Here is a 14,322-nt window from a genome sequence, read left to right as displayed (position 1 = left end):
CTCAGACTGGAGAAAGCTCTTCTGGAAGTCAGAGGGTCTCCAGACAGGATTAGGAAAGCACATAGTGTCTGCTCTGACATTTTATTTTTGCCCTGCTTGGCTGCAGCTACACCTCCCTGCACCCCACGCGCAAACACCCTGTCAGCTAGGGTCCCATACCTCCCCTCCCACTTACAACTTCCCACAGCCCTTTTGTATCTGACTCCTGGGAGGCTCTTTTCAAACTTTTTTGGCAGCTCCGTCTCTTTGAAACACTGGAAAGCTACCAGTGAGAAGCCTGGCTCCGGCTGCCTGCCACCAGTGCTGGCAGCAGCTTGCTCCATCCTCTGCCAGGTCTGCCCCTCTGCAGGAGCCCAGGGGCAGCCCCAGCCACCCTGTCCCTGCTCACCTTCACAGGGGCACCTCAGCGTGCTCAGGGCATCAGTGGCTCTGCAGCCCCTGCCAGCATTCACAAAGTGCCAGAGATCCCCAAACACTGACACCTGTCACAGAGCTCCCTTACACAGCTTTGGGGAGGAATCATCAAAAAATATTTTATTTAATGCTTGTTTTCATGATCATGCATGACAAATGTAGCCCAAGGTACATTTTTTCCCCTAATGTTACCACATGCTTTTTTCTTCTTCAAGTTAAAGAGCTGCCAGCCAACCTAACACAATTATTAAGATAAACTGGAGAGATTTCAAACAGGTAGTTTCAGAAAACCAACACTTACAACTTAACTTCCCACACATTCATTCACTGGTGCTCCTTACCTTACCAGAACTGGAGAGCTAGAAAGCAGCTGAAGACCCCAGAGGAAAGCACAAAACACCCCCCTCTGTTAAGCCAAATTAGGCTCAATGCTTTGACACTTAATTTATACCCCTTGAAACACCTGGCCCAGAGTACCTTCTAATTGATTACAATTAAAAATTGTTGATTGGCTTGCTCCTAGTGACCACATCAGTGACCACAATTACATGATCTGGTGAAACAAGAGGCAGTTACTATTTCTTAACCATTTTTTTTTAGCATAGTAAGATAGCTAAGCAGTGTATTGAATGACATACTATTACTTGTATGCTTAAGCACTTGAGTCCTTGATCTTGTGCTTTATAAAGTGCTCTGAGCTGTGCAGTAATTGCCTATAAATATGCTGCTGATCATGCTTAAAGGGACACTGTCAAGGTTGGAAGGCCTACAGTTTGACTTAGTAAAATTACATCTCAAAATAGTTTTATTCTTAGTGTTTCTAAATTACCAACTTGTGGGGCTTATCATGCTTCTTTTTATCAGTCCAGCTCCTAGAAATAATAAGGTTATGGGAGAATGTTCACTTTTAAATCAATGGACCAGACATAGGAATTGTATTGATGGAGGCTAATGTTCTCATCCTGAACATGCAAATAAAAGCACTTTTCTGCAAAACTTATTTTCCTGATGTGAATATGCATGACCTCTATTGCCCTCATGGTTTGCCATAAGGTCACCCCTTGTTGAACCTATGTCTTGTGAAAGAAATCTTCAAGAAAGAGCGCAAGGCTGAGGGCATCAGGCCCGGGCAAGTCTGCAGCCTCACAAAGTGCCCATTTTCCATGGTGTCTCTTTGTCAGCCAGCAGTGCTGTCCTAGCTGAGCTGAAGGGGAGGGCATGCAAAATGAGGGGGCTGGGAAAAGAATTACAAAGGCTGGTGAAGAGCCTGAAATTTCTCATCCCCAGCAGAGCTGTTGGGAATGCAGAGGAGCGATGGGATGGGGAAAACCCAGAGCTGAGAGCCCTTTCCCGCACCGTCCCTCCTGCGAGGGGCTCTGTGGCTGGAGCCCAGCGTCAGGGGAACTGAAGCCAGCTATTGAGGAGCTTTTTGATCTCAGGCAAAGAGCAGAACTGGACTTTCTCTTAAGGAAAGAATACAAATAACTGAGGAGTGAAAGGTGGCCTGGGAATTCTCCTTTTATGAAGGGCTTGGTTTATTTCCGAGCTGAATAACTCAGCTCCCTCTGAGCTGCAGTTTTCCAGCACAGTCTGTACTCATGGGAAACCTGCAATGCCACAGTTACCAACTCCATAGATGTCAGTCAATGAAAAAGTATGGCTCAGTGGTGCCAGAGAAAATGCAAGGCAAATGGGGAGAAGCTCTAAGCAAAGGCTGAGTGGATACTGCCAGGGTGGCTGTATAGAAAGGCACTTTTGGAAGAGGAGACATGGCCTGTGCCCCCCTGCATTATCCAGCTAGCCTCTGTGCTGCAAGGTTTGAAGACAAAGCTCTGGAGTTTCCAGAGGCATGGGCCTACAGCCAGGCTTCACCTCCCTTTCTCCCAGAAGGTGAAAGATTTGTCGATACCCTAGACATGAGGCAGAGTTTTGGATGTACTTACCCATCACAGGTGTATGTTGGACAACTCTAGGGACTTGAGGGTAGCCTTGGAAAAATCGTGTCACACAAAACTCAGGAACAACAACAACAACATAAACAAACAGAAAAGAAATGCCCCCTCTGGGGCCTGGGAGAAAGGCACACCTCCAGCAGCCATGCCCAAATCAGGGGCTGGTGAGTGCTTGTGCTTGTGGCCGGTGGCATCACTTGAAGGTGCAGCTCCTCAAAGAGGTGGGAAGAGTAAAAATCTTCTTTTTTTTTCCTTTTTTTTTATTCACAGGAAAGAGAAGAAAGTAAAAGAAAATCCTCCTGCTGAAGATGCCACAGAACAGAAAAAGGCACGTTCTAATGTCAATCTAATGACAGATATGGCTCAAAGTTCCAGCAGGTGGGAAGGTGCTCCCCACACTTCCAGCAAGCATCCAAGAGAGCAGGGCAGCGTAGGGGCTGTGTCTCTCACTTGGGCAAGCCTTGTAAGGTGTGAATATGGATATGGATATGGATAAGCACTTGAAAAAAGTCTCATGTGTTTAACACCAAAGAGTGCATTTCAGGCTCTTAACAGTTACACTGAAACACTTGAAAGTGCAACTTGCATACATTTGAAGAACTCCAGAAAACATAATAAAAGCCAGATGAGCCCAAAGTCTTTCAAAGTATTTTAAAAAAATCTCATGTTTTTAGGCAAAGCTAATATCTCTGATTTGTTTTGAGCTGACTCAATAATTTTAAATGGTTGTCTTTGAGAATTGTAAGACCGGTTTAATTTTTTTTTAGGTTTACTCCATAGAAATGCTTAAAAAGCAATAAAGCCAATCTCAACAGCTTTGCTTAAATCCATGACTATATCAGTTCTGTGTTATGGGTACACAGGGAGAAACTAACTGAGTAGGAATTTGTAAGGGATCCCTATAACAATAGTTACATTGTTTGCACACATACACACCATAATAATAACAAGAGAAAAGCAATATCAACCTTGCAGTTACAAAAATACCAAGTGCCCTTTAAAAATGTATGTGTATATTCTGTGTTTACCCAGATTAACAGTGTCGCTAGGGGCTGATACTTTCTGTATGCTGTATCTTCTGTCTGATTTATTCAAGTTTTTTTTTTTTTTCTGGGCTTCTTTTCTTCAAAACTGTGCTTGCTTGTGCCTTATGTTCACCAAGAGGAACCTAAGTTCCATGAGTAAACAACTGGAAGCTGAGAACAGGAGTGTGTAAGAAACCTGGATTAATTTAACGACAGTGCCTTATAATGGAAAATATAAATTCTCCTGCTGCAATTGGTATATACATTCAACAGTTTTATTGTATGTCAGTGCACATTACTCGGCACAGCTGCCAGAGAGGCATTGCTGAACTGGTGTTTCTCTTCCATGACAAACACCTATTAAGCAGTCAGCATAAACTCTTCTTGTTACAGCCTCTGACATCACCCTCAGGGCAAGCGGACACAGAACAGCGATTGCTGAATCGCGTATGAAAATTATAGTTTTATTGTCTACACAAGTGAAGGTTTAACTCAGATTCCTGTTCGAGTCAGCTCTGTTATAAAGGAGTGATTCTTTCAGGGAACAAACAAGCACAGTACACCATTGTAATCAAAGGAACAGACACTATTTATGTATTGGAAAGCCTTGTTCACAATAGTGCTAACACTCCAATGCCCCAGAAGCCACTATTTTAGCAGCTGTAGAGAAGATAAAGCATGACTAACAAGATGCCATACAGAGTCAGATAGTTTTTCAGAGCACAGATGGAATCATCCCATTTAATATAATTCAGTTTACATGCACGACCAATAAGTAGGAATCATGTATTTAATGTTTATATAAGCATTTTCTCCACCGTAGCGTTCAAAGAGTTCCAGTGTCTCTTGGATGAGAACGCCAATATTTTCACGTTTCTGCTGGCCGTATTCTATCCCATCGCCTAAATTAACTGGTTAATAAAAGAAAAAAGAAAAAAAGAAAAATAAAAAGGGAAGAGTTAAATTGAATTTTGTCTTACACTTCAAAATAACGACATAGAAAATTGCAATTGCTGGTCAATTGCAATGAAACTAAATGAAAATGAAAATAATTAAACACATTCTTATATAAGATGAATATAGATTCTCTCTTTCACAGTCCACCTCTAAAACCATTACTTCTTTATCTTTAGCACTGCTTATTTAAGACAAAATCCTACTGCCAGATGCATAAGCACTTTTCTAAAAATTAATCTAGACTTGTTATGGTTTGAAATCTTAAATAGATATTAGTTTGGGATTGCTCCACATTAGTCATCATATTCACACACTTATGTTGTTCCTGATAGAGGCAACCTGGCTAAAAGAGATTTTTTTGGAGTATAACATGGAGTATAACATCATTCATTTTCAGCTTCCTGAAAAATGTGTAAAATTAAGTCAATGCAAAAGGACAAATTATTGCAGTCCCCAGACACAGGAACATTTACTGCTGCTTGTCTAACATGGACTAGTAAGGGTGATACACACTCATGCACGCAGATCATAATTCTTTAAAAATCAGTATGAGCATCTGTGATAACAAAACAAGAGCAATAAGAAATAACTTCACCCACAAAGTTGCTGAGAGATTTCAAGAAGGAAAATATTTTTCATTTGGTTTTAAAATAATATTCTGAAAAGTATCTGAAAAAGCATCTGAATATATATTCCAATATATGTATGAAAATAATTTGGAAGGAGCAAAATGTACTCAGACCAGGTTTGGTGTAGTGGGGAGCTGTCACACTGCTCTAGGATCATCCACATGCAGCAGCCAGTGGCCTCACTCTGGGCAGTGGTGACAATGTGCCCATGCCAACATCTCAAACAATCAGTAGCACTCTCAGTCAGCCAGAGAAAGACCCATTTGTCAGGACAATGCAGCTCCTCCGGCAGAGCTGGCCTTTCACATTTGAAACAGGGCAAACACAAAGGCAAGGGTAGATTTTGCCCTCACTGTTGCTTCTAGATCCCCAGGCCAATGCTGTGTAGATGTACAACTGCACCAATCCTCACATCCTCTCCTAAATCTAAGCCCAAAGATCTGGATTTAAAACTTGTGGCCTTGTTACCAGCAAAAACTGAGGAACCATGATCATGAAGAAACAGCTGGTGAACCTGGGCAAAAATCATCCTTTTGATGAATTTTTCTGTAAAATATCTGACTTTTTACACATATTTATGTCACTTTACTCTTTATGAAATGGTTTTACAAATACTGATGTGGCATATGAGGACTGTGATTCTTGAGTGGGAAGGAGGTACTTTATTTTTTATGATAATTACTTTAAAGCACACAAATATTTTCCAATACATTAACTGTTAATCTCACTGACATGAAAAGCCAGGGTTGTGACATCAAAATTTATTACAATGAATTTACTGTTATGTTACAAATAACAGAAAATGAGAGTGCATAGAGAACACCAAGAACTATTAGAAAAAGGATTGACTTATACAAAAAGAAAAGAAAAGCACATCACAAATGGGTGCAATTTAGAATAAACATGCTCTTGCAGAAGGCAACTGAGATAACTGTGCCTCATCACCTGTCTTGCATGTGCAGTGCAAGCCCTCCCCAGAACACCTGGAGGTATTTCTGATTTCACCAGTTTGAGCAAAGGAAACCCTGAACCTTGACCTAAGTCTTGGCAAATACGTAAAGGAATTACTGACTTTCCAACCATATGTCTATTATCTGTAATTTTAAGCCTACACACATGCTCTGCTAATGAGCTTACACGGCTTTCATCGTTCTTTCAAAGAAGTAGTAAAAAAAATCAGCTGTCTGGAAGTAATGGTGATACATTTCTAAGGAAGTCTGGGGGAGGCCAATGAGAAGCTGTGATAATGCTGGGAGCAGAGGTATTTTCCAGAATTGCATGTTATAATCTTTATTACAGAACATAGTCTGTACAAAAAATTATGTCTTAGATGCTTGATTAAAAGGTACCTAAGAGTGTGAGGCAATGATAAAGGAAATAGTCTGCAAGGGAAGAATGAATGCGTGATGTGCAGACCACCATTACCATTTTTTTTCCTGCAGACCATCTGTGTTTTATGAAGGTTTGTATCCTCAAGACTGTCATAATTCACACCAGTGTCATGACACAAGCTACAACCAACAATACTGGAAAGGTTATGTCAGCATTGATGTCACCTGCTAAGTACTAAAATGGCTATCCTATGTAGTTATAGGAATTAGCAAAGCTTTCATGCAAATATTAAATGCATTAGCCCAAGGGGACAACATCCATTAAATGCATGAGTCAGAATGATCTGCCCAATGAACCTAAGGGTAAATATCTACTTGTAATAATAATGATTAGTTGGAAAAAAATAGCCATTGAAGTATAAGGGTCTCAGCAAGCCCTTCTCTGGTTTGACTTTATTTCCAAGTTAGTTTGCCTAAGAAGCCAGCTTTGTCAGCCACAAAAATGTTGCATATGTAAAGTGTGAACATGGATCTGGTTCAAACTCTTCATGAAGTTGTCCTTTGTGAGGGAGAATAAATCAACATGAAAATGCTAGGAAGCACATTTGTCATATCTTTGACTCAAAGTGAAACGTCTGGCAAATTCCGTATGCACCAAGAACTCATTTCAGAACAAATGTTATTTCTATGTTTAGAAGAAATGCATTGAAGGATTACTGACAGATCTAGAGGATTTCAATCAGGATCCCTGATCCCAGCCCTTCCTGGATCAAAAAGTTAGTTCCCAATCTCCCAAATCATGCACCAAAGGTTTAATGGTGCTTAAAGTGAAGTGAAAGTCCCTGCACCTGTCGAGACCTGTGTTAGCTGATGCAATCAGCGGCACACCAAGGCCAGGAGCGGCACTCCCTGCCCTGCCAATGCCAGCTGCTGTAGCCAGGGAAACCCTGCTCAGGCCCTCAGGGACTCAACTCAGCCTTTGGCAGGGAACAGAGGAGGATTTGATTTTTGCTATAAAAGGTGGTTTGTATTTGAGTCTAGACATGCTTCTATTCATGATTTGGGATAATTCTGGTGTTATTTGTATTTTGTGTAATTTCATTTTAAAATTTCACTAGGGTAATGCTACAAACATAAAATATTACTGCTTTAAAGAAGGGTGAGCAAGTTTCTCTCTATGCACCATAAGCCTGATATGGCAGTTTTGACATCCTGGAGTGGACAAGAAAGGTAAACCAACCCTTAGAGCTCATTTAGATCTATTCTTAACTCTAGACATTTGCTAGCACCTGAAAGTGCCCAAAAATTCCTTTAGTTTATTAGATTTCACTTCAAGGCAAGCCAAATCTCAAAAAAGAGGAGTTTTTAATCTCCTAAATATGTTGCTTGTAAGTATTTCACAGTTACAAGAGCTTGGTCCTGGTGATGATTGTTCCAAAGGTTCTGCTTTACACAAATTAAGGGCAGGGTTTTCATACACCTGTTATTGCATGGATGTCATAGATCTTGGGATATTAGATTTTTCCACAAATGTTAATTATCTGAGGAATGCTTAGTATTGGAACAACATTTAAAAGAAATTTCTGAAGTGACGGTGTAGACAGCCCCATGTTCCCTGTTTAGAGGACATTTTTAATCAAATTGTAAGTCAAATGTAATTCCTTTGTGCTTTACTGAAGAAAGTGTTTCTTTACTGATCCTAAGTGTATATAGTCACACTTGTGTATTTCAGCTTGTCTTGGAACAAATGATTCTTAGCAGAAGTTTTTGAAGTGCTACTAGTTAACAAAGAGCTCTGGTACAACTGGTACAACAGTTTTTTGTTGGTTTTCTTTTTCTTTTTTTTTTTTTTTTGGTACACAAAACAATAAAACTCCTTGGAAAGATAGGCATCATTCCTTCCTTTTGAGTCTTGAAAAACAAAGATACTGAAAGGTAAGTAAAGTGACTTCCAAGGAAGGTATGAGTCACAAACCATGATTCTCAACTTTTATTGTTGACAATGAAAGTACTATTTATGGTAAAATATAACTAGGGTAAAAATCCATTTTAAGTGGCTCAGTTCACCCTAATCAAACCAGCACATATTTTCAGCAATTAGAATGACTACAGGAATGCAACATGCTGACCTGAATGTTACTTCAAAACAAAAAATCCCAGCTGCAATGTGATTGAGCCTGTCACATAACAAAATGCAATTAAGCAGTACAAACTAGCATTAAAAATTTTTGAGGAAAATTTCAGGGCTTTCTTTCCTTCTAGGAGTCATCACCAATACCAAGAAATAAATGGAAGCTGATTTCAGCTACAGACTGACATGCACCCATATCAGGGTTCACATCATGTAAGTTCACTACTCAGGCACAGTTCAGAGCTTAATTAAGCTTCCAAAGTCTTCTTGTTAGGATAAATTTAATTGTCATAGAATGTGTTGGCTTCCTGACTGGAGTGGGAAATGAAAGCCCTGATGAGTCAGTGTGGGGAGAGAGGAAGGCTCCTTTGCACCACTCCTATCACCGTGACTCAGAACTCTGCTTTGAAACTGTCAGCTCCAGGAAGGATGAGGTAGTCAGTCTCCCTGTTCATTTAATTGAAAGTCTGTGAAAAGTCACAGGGTAAGAGTCTAAACCCCTCTTGTCTGCTAAGAAACAGTGGGGCATTTCCAGTTCATTTCACTCGGGGCAAGGAAGAGACACCAGGAGGTTATGACTTGTGGTTGCTACTAACCCAGACAGAGAACCCCATGTTCCCTTTGTGAAGGCTCAGAACAATGTGAACATCAGTTTTAAATGTTCTTTAGGATAAGGCTAGATTATGTACACACAAAGTGCAAACTGGCCTCAGGTAGACTGGTCCCAAAGCTAGACCAGTTGGAAAGAAGAGCTCATAGAGTACTTTGTGTTGGAAGGAACCTCTGGAGTCATCTGGTCCAAATGCTATGCTCTAAATCAGCCTCATTTCCAAAGTTAGATCATGTTGCTCAGGGTGAAACACCTCCAGTTGCTCAGCACGGAGTGATCCCAGAATGGGAAAGGGTGCAGAAATCCCCTTGGGCTGGTAGAGATTTTCACCAGCCATTTCAAATGTGATGGAGGAGAGTGCTACTCCTTAAACATGAACATGTGTTTCATGAAGGAGTACTTGCTGGAATTACAAATGTCATAGGGAGAATTATTACCTGTTTTGATACAAAAAAATTCTAAACTTTTGGTGTAGTAACAGATTACCACACATATAACACTGCCTTTGGAAGCTTAATCTTATTCCAGGGAAAGAGGCACAAATTTTGCTGAGAAATTAAAATTTCATTAACACTCTGATTTGAAATCACGAAACATAATTTTATAAACTGAAATGAACACATATATTTCAAAGCACTTTAAAACATTAAGGCTGAATGTATTAATATAACCTGAGAAGGCCAAATCTTTGAATAAGCCTAGACATATTTTTGACACTATCAACACTTGAGTTCCTTGTCTCTTGCTTTACTTGGCTCTTCCTTCTATTTTTCATCACTAGGGCTGAGTGTTTATCACTTTCCAATGCTACAGTACTGCCGAGATTGCAGAAGAATATTTCGATCCAAGAAGGCATGTATGCTTGGAATTTAAAAAGAATACTAATATAGAGACATTTCAGCTCATCATGTCCTAGGAAGATTTTCTTAATTTTCATTGAAGGCAATTTGCTTTAGCATAAAATACAGATTCTTCCTATAGTTATCTTCCATATGCAGCCAGCTTTTAGTTATTTTACAAATAAGCATTTACAGTGAAATGAAAGAGCTGTTACTATAAATGCTATTCAGAAAGTCAACAAGTCAGCAAGCAGAGGAAGTGTTCTGATTGGACAGGAAACATGGAAATGATGTTTTACTAATGATGTAAGCTTACTAGAGATAGCTACAACTACTTGCAAATTGCTGGAATAAAAAAAAAAAAAAAAAAAAAAAAGAACCAACAACCCAACAAAAACCTAAACCAAACAAACCAAAAAACCCAGCTGAAAATGAGCCAACACAGCAGCTGTTATCGCAGTTTTTCCATTTCCAGGAAATGTTATCAATATCACATGTAATCCTTTCTAAGCCCAGGTTTTGGGATTTTTTTTGCTCTTTGTTTTTTTTTTTTTTACTAGAAGTAAAAGAATGAAAAAGAAGCCACAGGTTTTGTAACAAAATTTATTAGCAAACATATCAATGCAGTAAAAAACAAGTGAATATTTTTTTCCTTTGTAAGTACTTAAAATTCTCCTATTAATTTAGACTTTGAAGTTTGCCTATGTTAGTGCTACAGATCAATATCAAACAAAGCAGAGTTAAATAATCTTAGACAAATAGTATGCTCAACAGGGGAATGGAATTTGGAGGCTGACATCTCATTGGCCTTGGGACAACGTTTACTATTGCAAAACAATATTCTAGTCACAAATCAGGCTTAACATGCAACGAGAGTTGCACCAGTTATGTGAATCTGATGTTCTGCCAGTTGTTTTAGAGGTATATAAGCTAGTAAAAACGAAATAATATTTTTTTGGTTGGAAGTCATATTTGTGTGTGCAAAATTTGCATAGCTTTGCTGGACTGATGTGAAATATGTTTGTTCATCCCATTAATTTCTCATCCAATATAGCATCATTAATGCAAAAGGAATTAAAACCATGAAAAAACAAATCTTTGCATGTGTGTGGAATAAACATAATTTATTTTTTAATGTAATTCAAAGTGACAAACCTGAAAGTTCTCAAGTGTTTCAAAGATCACTGAGTTCAATATGAAACACAATCCTAAACCAGCTAATTTGTGACATTGAGTTACACACATACTTAAACCCAAGATGCTTAGCAATCCATCCTCTTTCCACCAATTGGAAGTTTTTTATTAATGCAACCAAAATGCTTTTAAGGGGAAACCCTATGTTTTCCTTCACAAGCAAAAAGCTCAATAATCCATTACTTTGCGTTAATAACTGCTGCTATGTTTGTACATCTGCCATGAGCTAATGGAACTGGTTGTGTCTAATTTTGCCATTCAAAATCATTACCTTTTAAGAAGTCTATTCAGCCGATTTGCCCATCAAAAATTGCACAGAGAACTAAAACAACTTTAACAACTGCTTTCCTAACTTTGTGACAGAAGGGTGAGCCCTTTTTTGTCAGAGGAAGTTTCACCTCAACATGAGGCAGAACTTCTTTACGTTGAGGAGAGTGCTGGAACAGGCTGCCAAAGGAGGCCCTGGAGTCTCCCTGTCTGGAGACATTCCAAACCCACCTGGACACGTTCCTGGGTCACCTGCTCTGGGTGACCCTGCCTTGGCAGGAGGGGTTGGACCACGTCATCTCCTTTCCTACCTTAACTATTCTGCGATTCTGTGAACACGACCATATAAAAATAGGTCAATGCATTAAAAATTTCTCAGCAAAATAATGGGAGCAAGCAGTTGGATATGCCTATAGGTTACTGAACATGCCTAAAGCTGCCAGTTTTCTAGTTTCACTCTTCCCTAAATAAGCTAAATAAGCAAGATCCTGAAGTCAACAGAGGGTGTTTTAGCAGTGATTTGAGAAAGGACAAGGAGATGAAAGCTATGAATGACTGTGTGGATTTGCCAAGACTTCTTTCATTGCTGTAGGACAAGGACAGAATTTAAGCAGTTTAAAGAACAACTGGCACTGAAACTGGAATGTGCTATTTTATCCTCAAGCCAGACATAAAGGAACATCCTGCTCCACAGGTATCAGTACTATAAGGATCCGGATATCTCCTTCTGGTGTGTCTTTATATTTATAGATAGATAGATAGATAGATAGATAGATAGATAGATAGATAGATAGATAGATAGATAGATACGTAAATGAATTGGGTACTCTCTGATTACTCTTCCTTTGTTTTTCCAGTTGAATTAATTCATATATAGATAAAAAAATAGCCTTCCATGTTGTGAATTTGCTTTCTTTTTATGAAGGACATAAAAATAAATACTTATCAAAAGCTAGTTAACAGCTATACATTTTACATTAAGAAAAGCATAAATTTGAATTCATAACAGCTTTTCAAGTAAAAAGAAAAAAGCCAATTTTTATATAAGTAAAATGTATTATAATGTGTAGTCTTACAGAAATGCAAAACAGATAAAAAGAGAAAAGAAATTGTGTCTCATAGGTGTGGTATTTCTGCAGACTCATGGCTTTTGAATTGGGTAAGTTGAAGCTTTTTGAAAAAAAATGTAGAAACCGTACATAGACCACAATCACACTGAATTTTTTGGGTTTTTTTTGAGCTTTAGGGACCTGAATTAAGTGTGAAAAAATAAAAGTGAATAAGAAGTATTTCATCAGTGACTTTTAACTGGAAAACACTCAATCTCCTTCTTGTCTAAATCACACCAGTACCAGGTGATAGTGGATATTTACATGTCAGTAACCTGACTTAGACCACTTATTCAGATTTTGTAGACTGACACACTCTTGCAATACACAGCAAAACCTATTGTTTTGCCACTTAAATAATGTTTATAAGATTACTTTCTTTACTATCTCATATAAAATCATTATTTACTGTGCCACTAAAGATATCACAGACTCTAGGCTGTGTTTATTAAAATGTACTCCTAATGTTTTCACAAAGGGATCACGGTGTTATTAAAACACAAGCATTTTAATAAGGCATAAATACATCTGTTTGTAACAATGAAGTAATTGCATACAATTAGTGCATATAAAACCAACAGGATGCGAAATGCTGAGCAGTCTTTGAGGTAAAATTAGTATTGACATATATTAAAATAGTTTAAAAGAAAACTATTTTTAATATATCCCATATGTTTATTTTATTACAGCTAATTACTTTTCTTCATTGTTTTAAGAAAATAGAGATATTCCAGTAAAAATTATTAATTAAAGGCTATTTTTTCCATTCCAGACAGCATTTTTTCTGATAAAAATAAAAATTAAACAAAGGTCCTAGAAATAGGAATAAGAATCAAGAATATATTTTTCTGATTTCCAGTGTTCATGACACGATTCTTTTATTGGCATGTATGAATGTATAAAAACATGTATTTATACATGTAAATACATATTTACATTATATAAATTATATTTATATTTATTAATATATATGTTTGTATATTTTAATATATAATAAATATATAGAGGGAAAAAAACGCTGCTCCTTCTTGCTTACACTTGAAGAATTGCAATCATCCAGAAGCATATATATATATATAAGGCATTATATTCATACATATAATGCCTTAAGGTTGTTGACAAAAAGACCTTTAAACATCTGTTCTGGAACTACACATGGGAGTAAAAGTGGCTTTTCTGTGTGCAAAGAGGATACATGACAAGCTGAGCACTGTGAATTGGAACCTGGTTAACACTGATCATACAGGTGTCATAGCAGAGACAGCCTCCAACTGCTAACAATGCAGCACCTCGGGTTCACTTTGTAATGCTTCTCTTAATATCCTTCCACTTCATTACAAAAGCAGTCAACCTCAACAGTCATGCTTAAAAAAAGAAAATACCTTTGCTTTTCAGGTGAATTTGTAGTTGCTTGTCCAAAACTGCTGCACATATCATGTATCTATAGGCAGTGAAGTAGTTCCAGAAATCTCATGTCCTCTGAACTGGTCATTTGAGCATTTGCTATTCTGATTTGCTTCCATGCCAGCACTTTAAAGCATGAGAGATTTTTGTCATTTATCATTCTCCAGCCAATCCTGGAAAATATGACCATTTTTGTCCTCTAACATTGCTAAAGCATGCTACATCTTGTAACCACAATCTTAATTCCCTATTCATCACTCCTTCATCTTGCAGTCCTTCCAGCCCCGGTGCCTGACAAGCTTCCAGCTGCTTGGCCTGCGAAGGAAAACGGCTCCCACACACACACACACACATACATGGCACGTCAGGTCAGCGAGAAAGAGACAAGAGAAGCAGCAACTGATATGGCTGAATGCTCTTGGTCAGGCTCAGGCTGGCCTAGAGCTTTCAAACAGCCAAG

General features: G+C 38.4%; 1 protein-coding gene across 4 annotated transcripts in view; it reads right to left on the bottom strand.

Moving 5' to 3' along the window:
* Nucleotides 1-423: 423 nt before the first annotated feature.
* PACRG (parkin coregulated) overlaps nucleotides 424-14,322 on the bottom strand; it is a 213,959-nt gene continuing 200,060 nt past the window's right edge. For all 4 annotated transcript variants that reach the window (XM_058020244.1, XM_058020247.1, XM_058020246.1 and 1 more), the window contains one exon: nucleotides 424-4,302. In XM_058020244.1, the coding sequence (XP_057876227.1) occupies nucleotides 4,148-4,302 (155 nt within the window). In that variant the 3' untranslated portion in view covers nucleotides 424-4,147. The remainder of the gene's footprint in view (nucleotides 4,303-14,322) is intronic.

The sequence above is a fragment of the Melospiza georgiana genome, chromosome 3, assembly GCF_028018845.1.
Source record: "Melospiza georgiana isolate bMelGeo1 chromosome 3, bMelGeo1.pri, whole genome shotgun sequence".
NCBI classification, from domain to species: Eukaryota; Metazoa; Chordata; class Aves; order Passeriformes; family Passerellidae; genus Melospiza; species Melospiza georgiana.
This window is presented reverse-complemented; position numbering and strand designations above follow the sequence as displayed.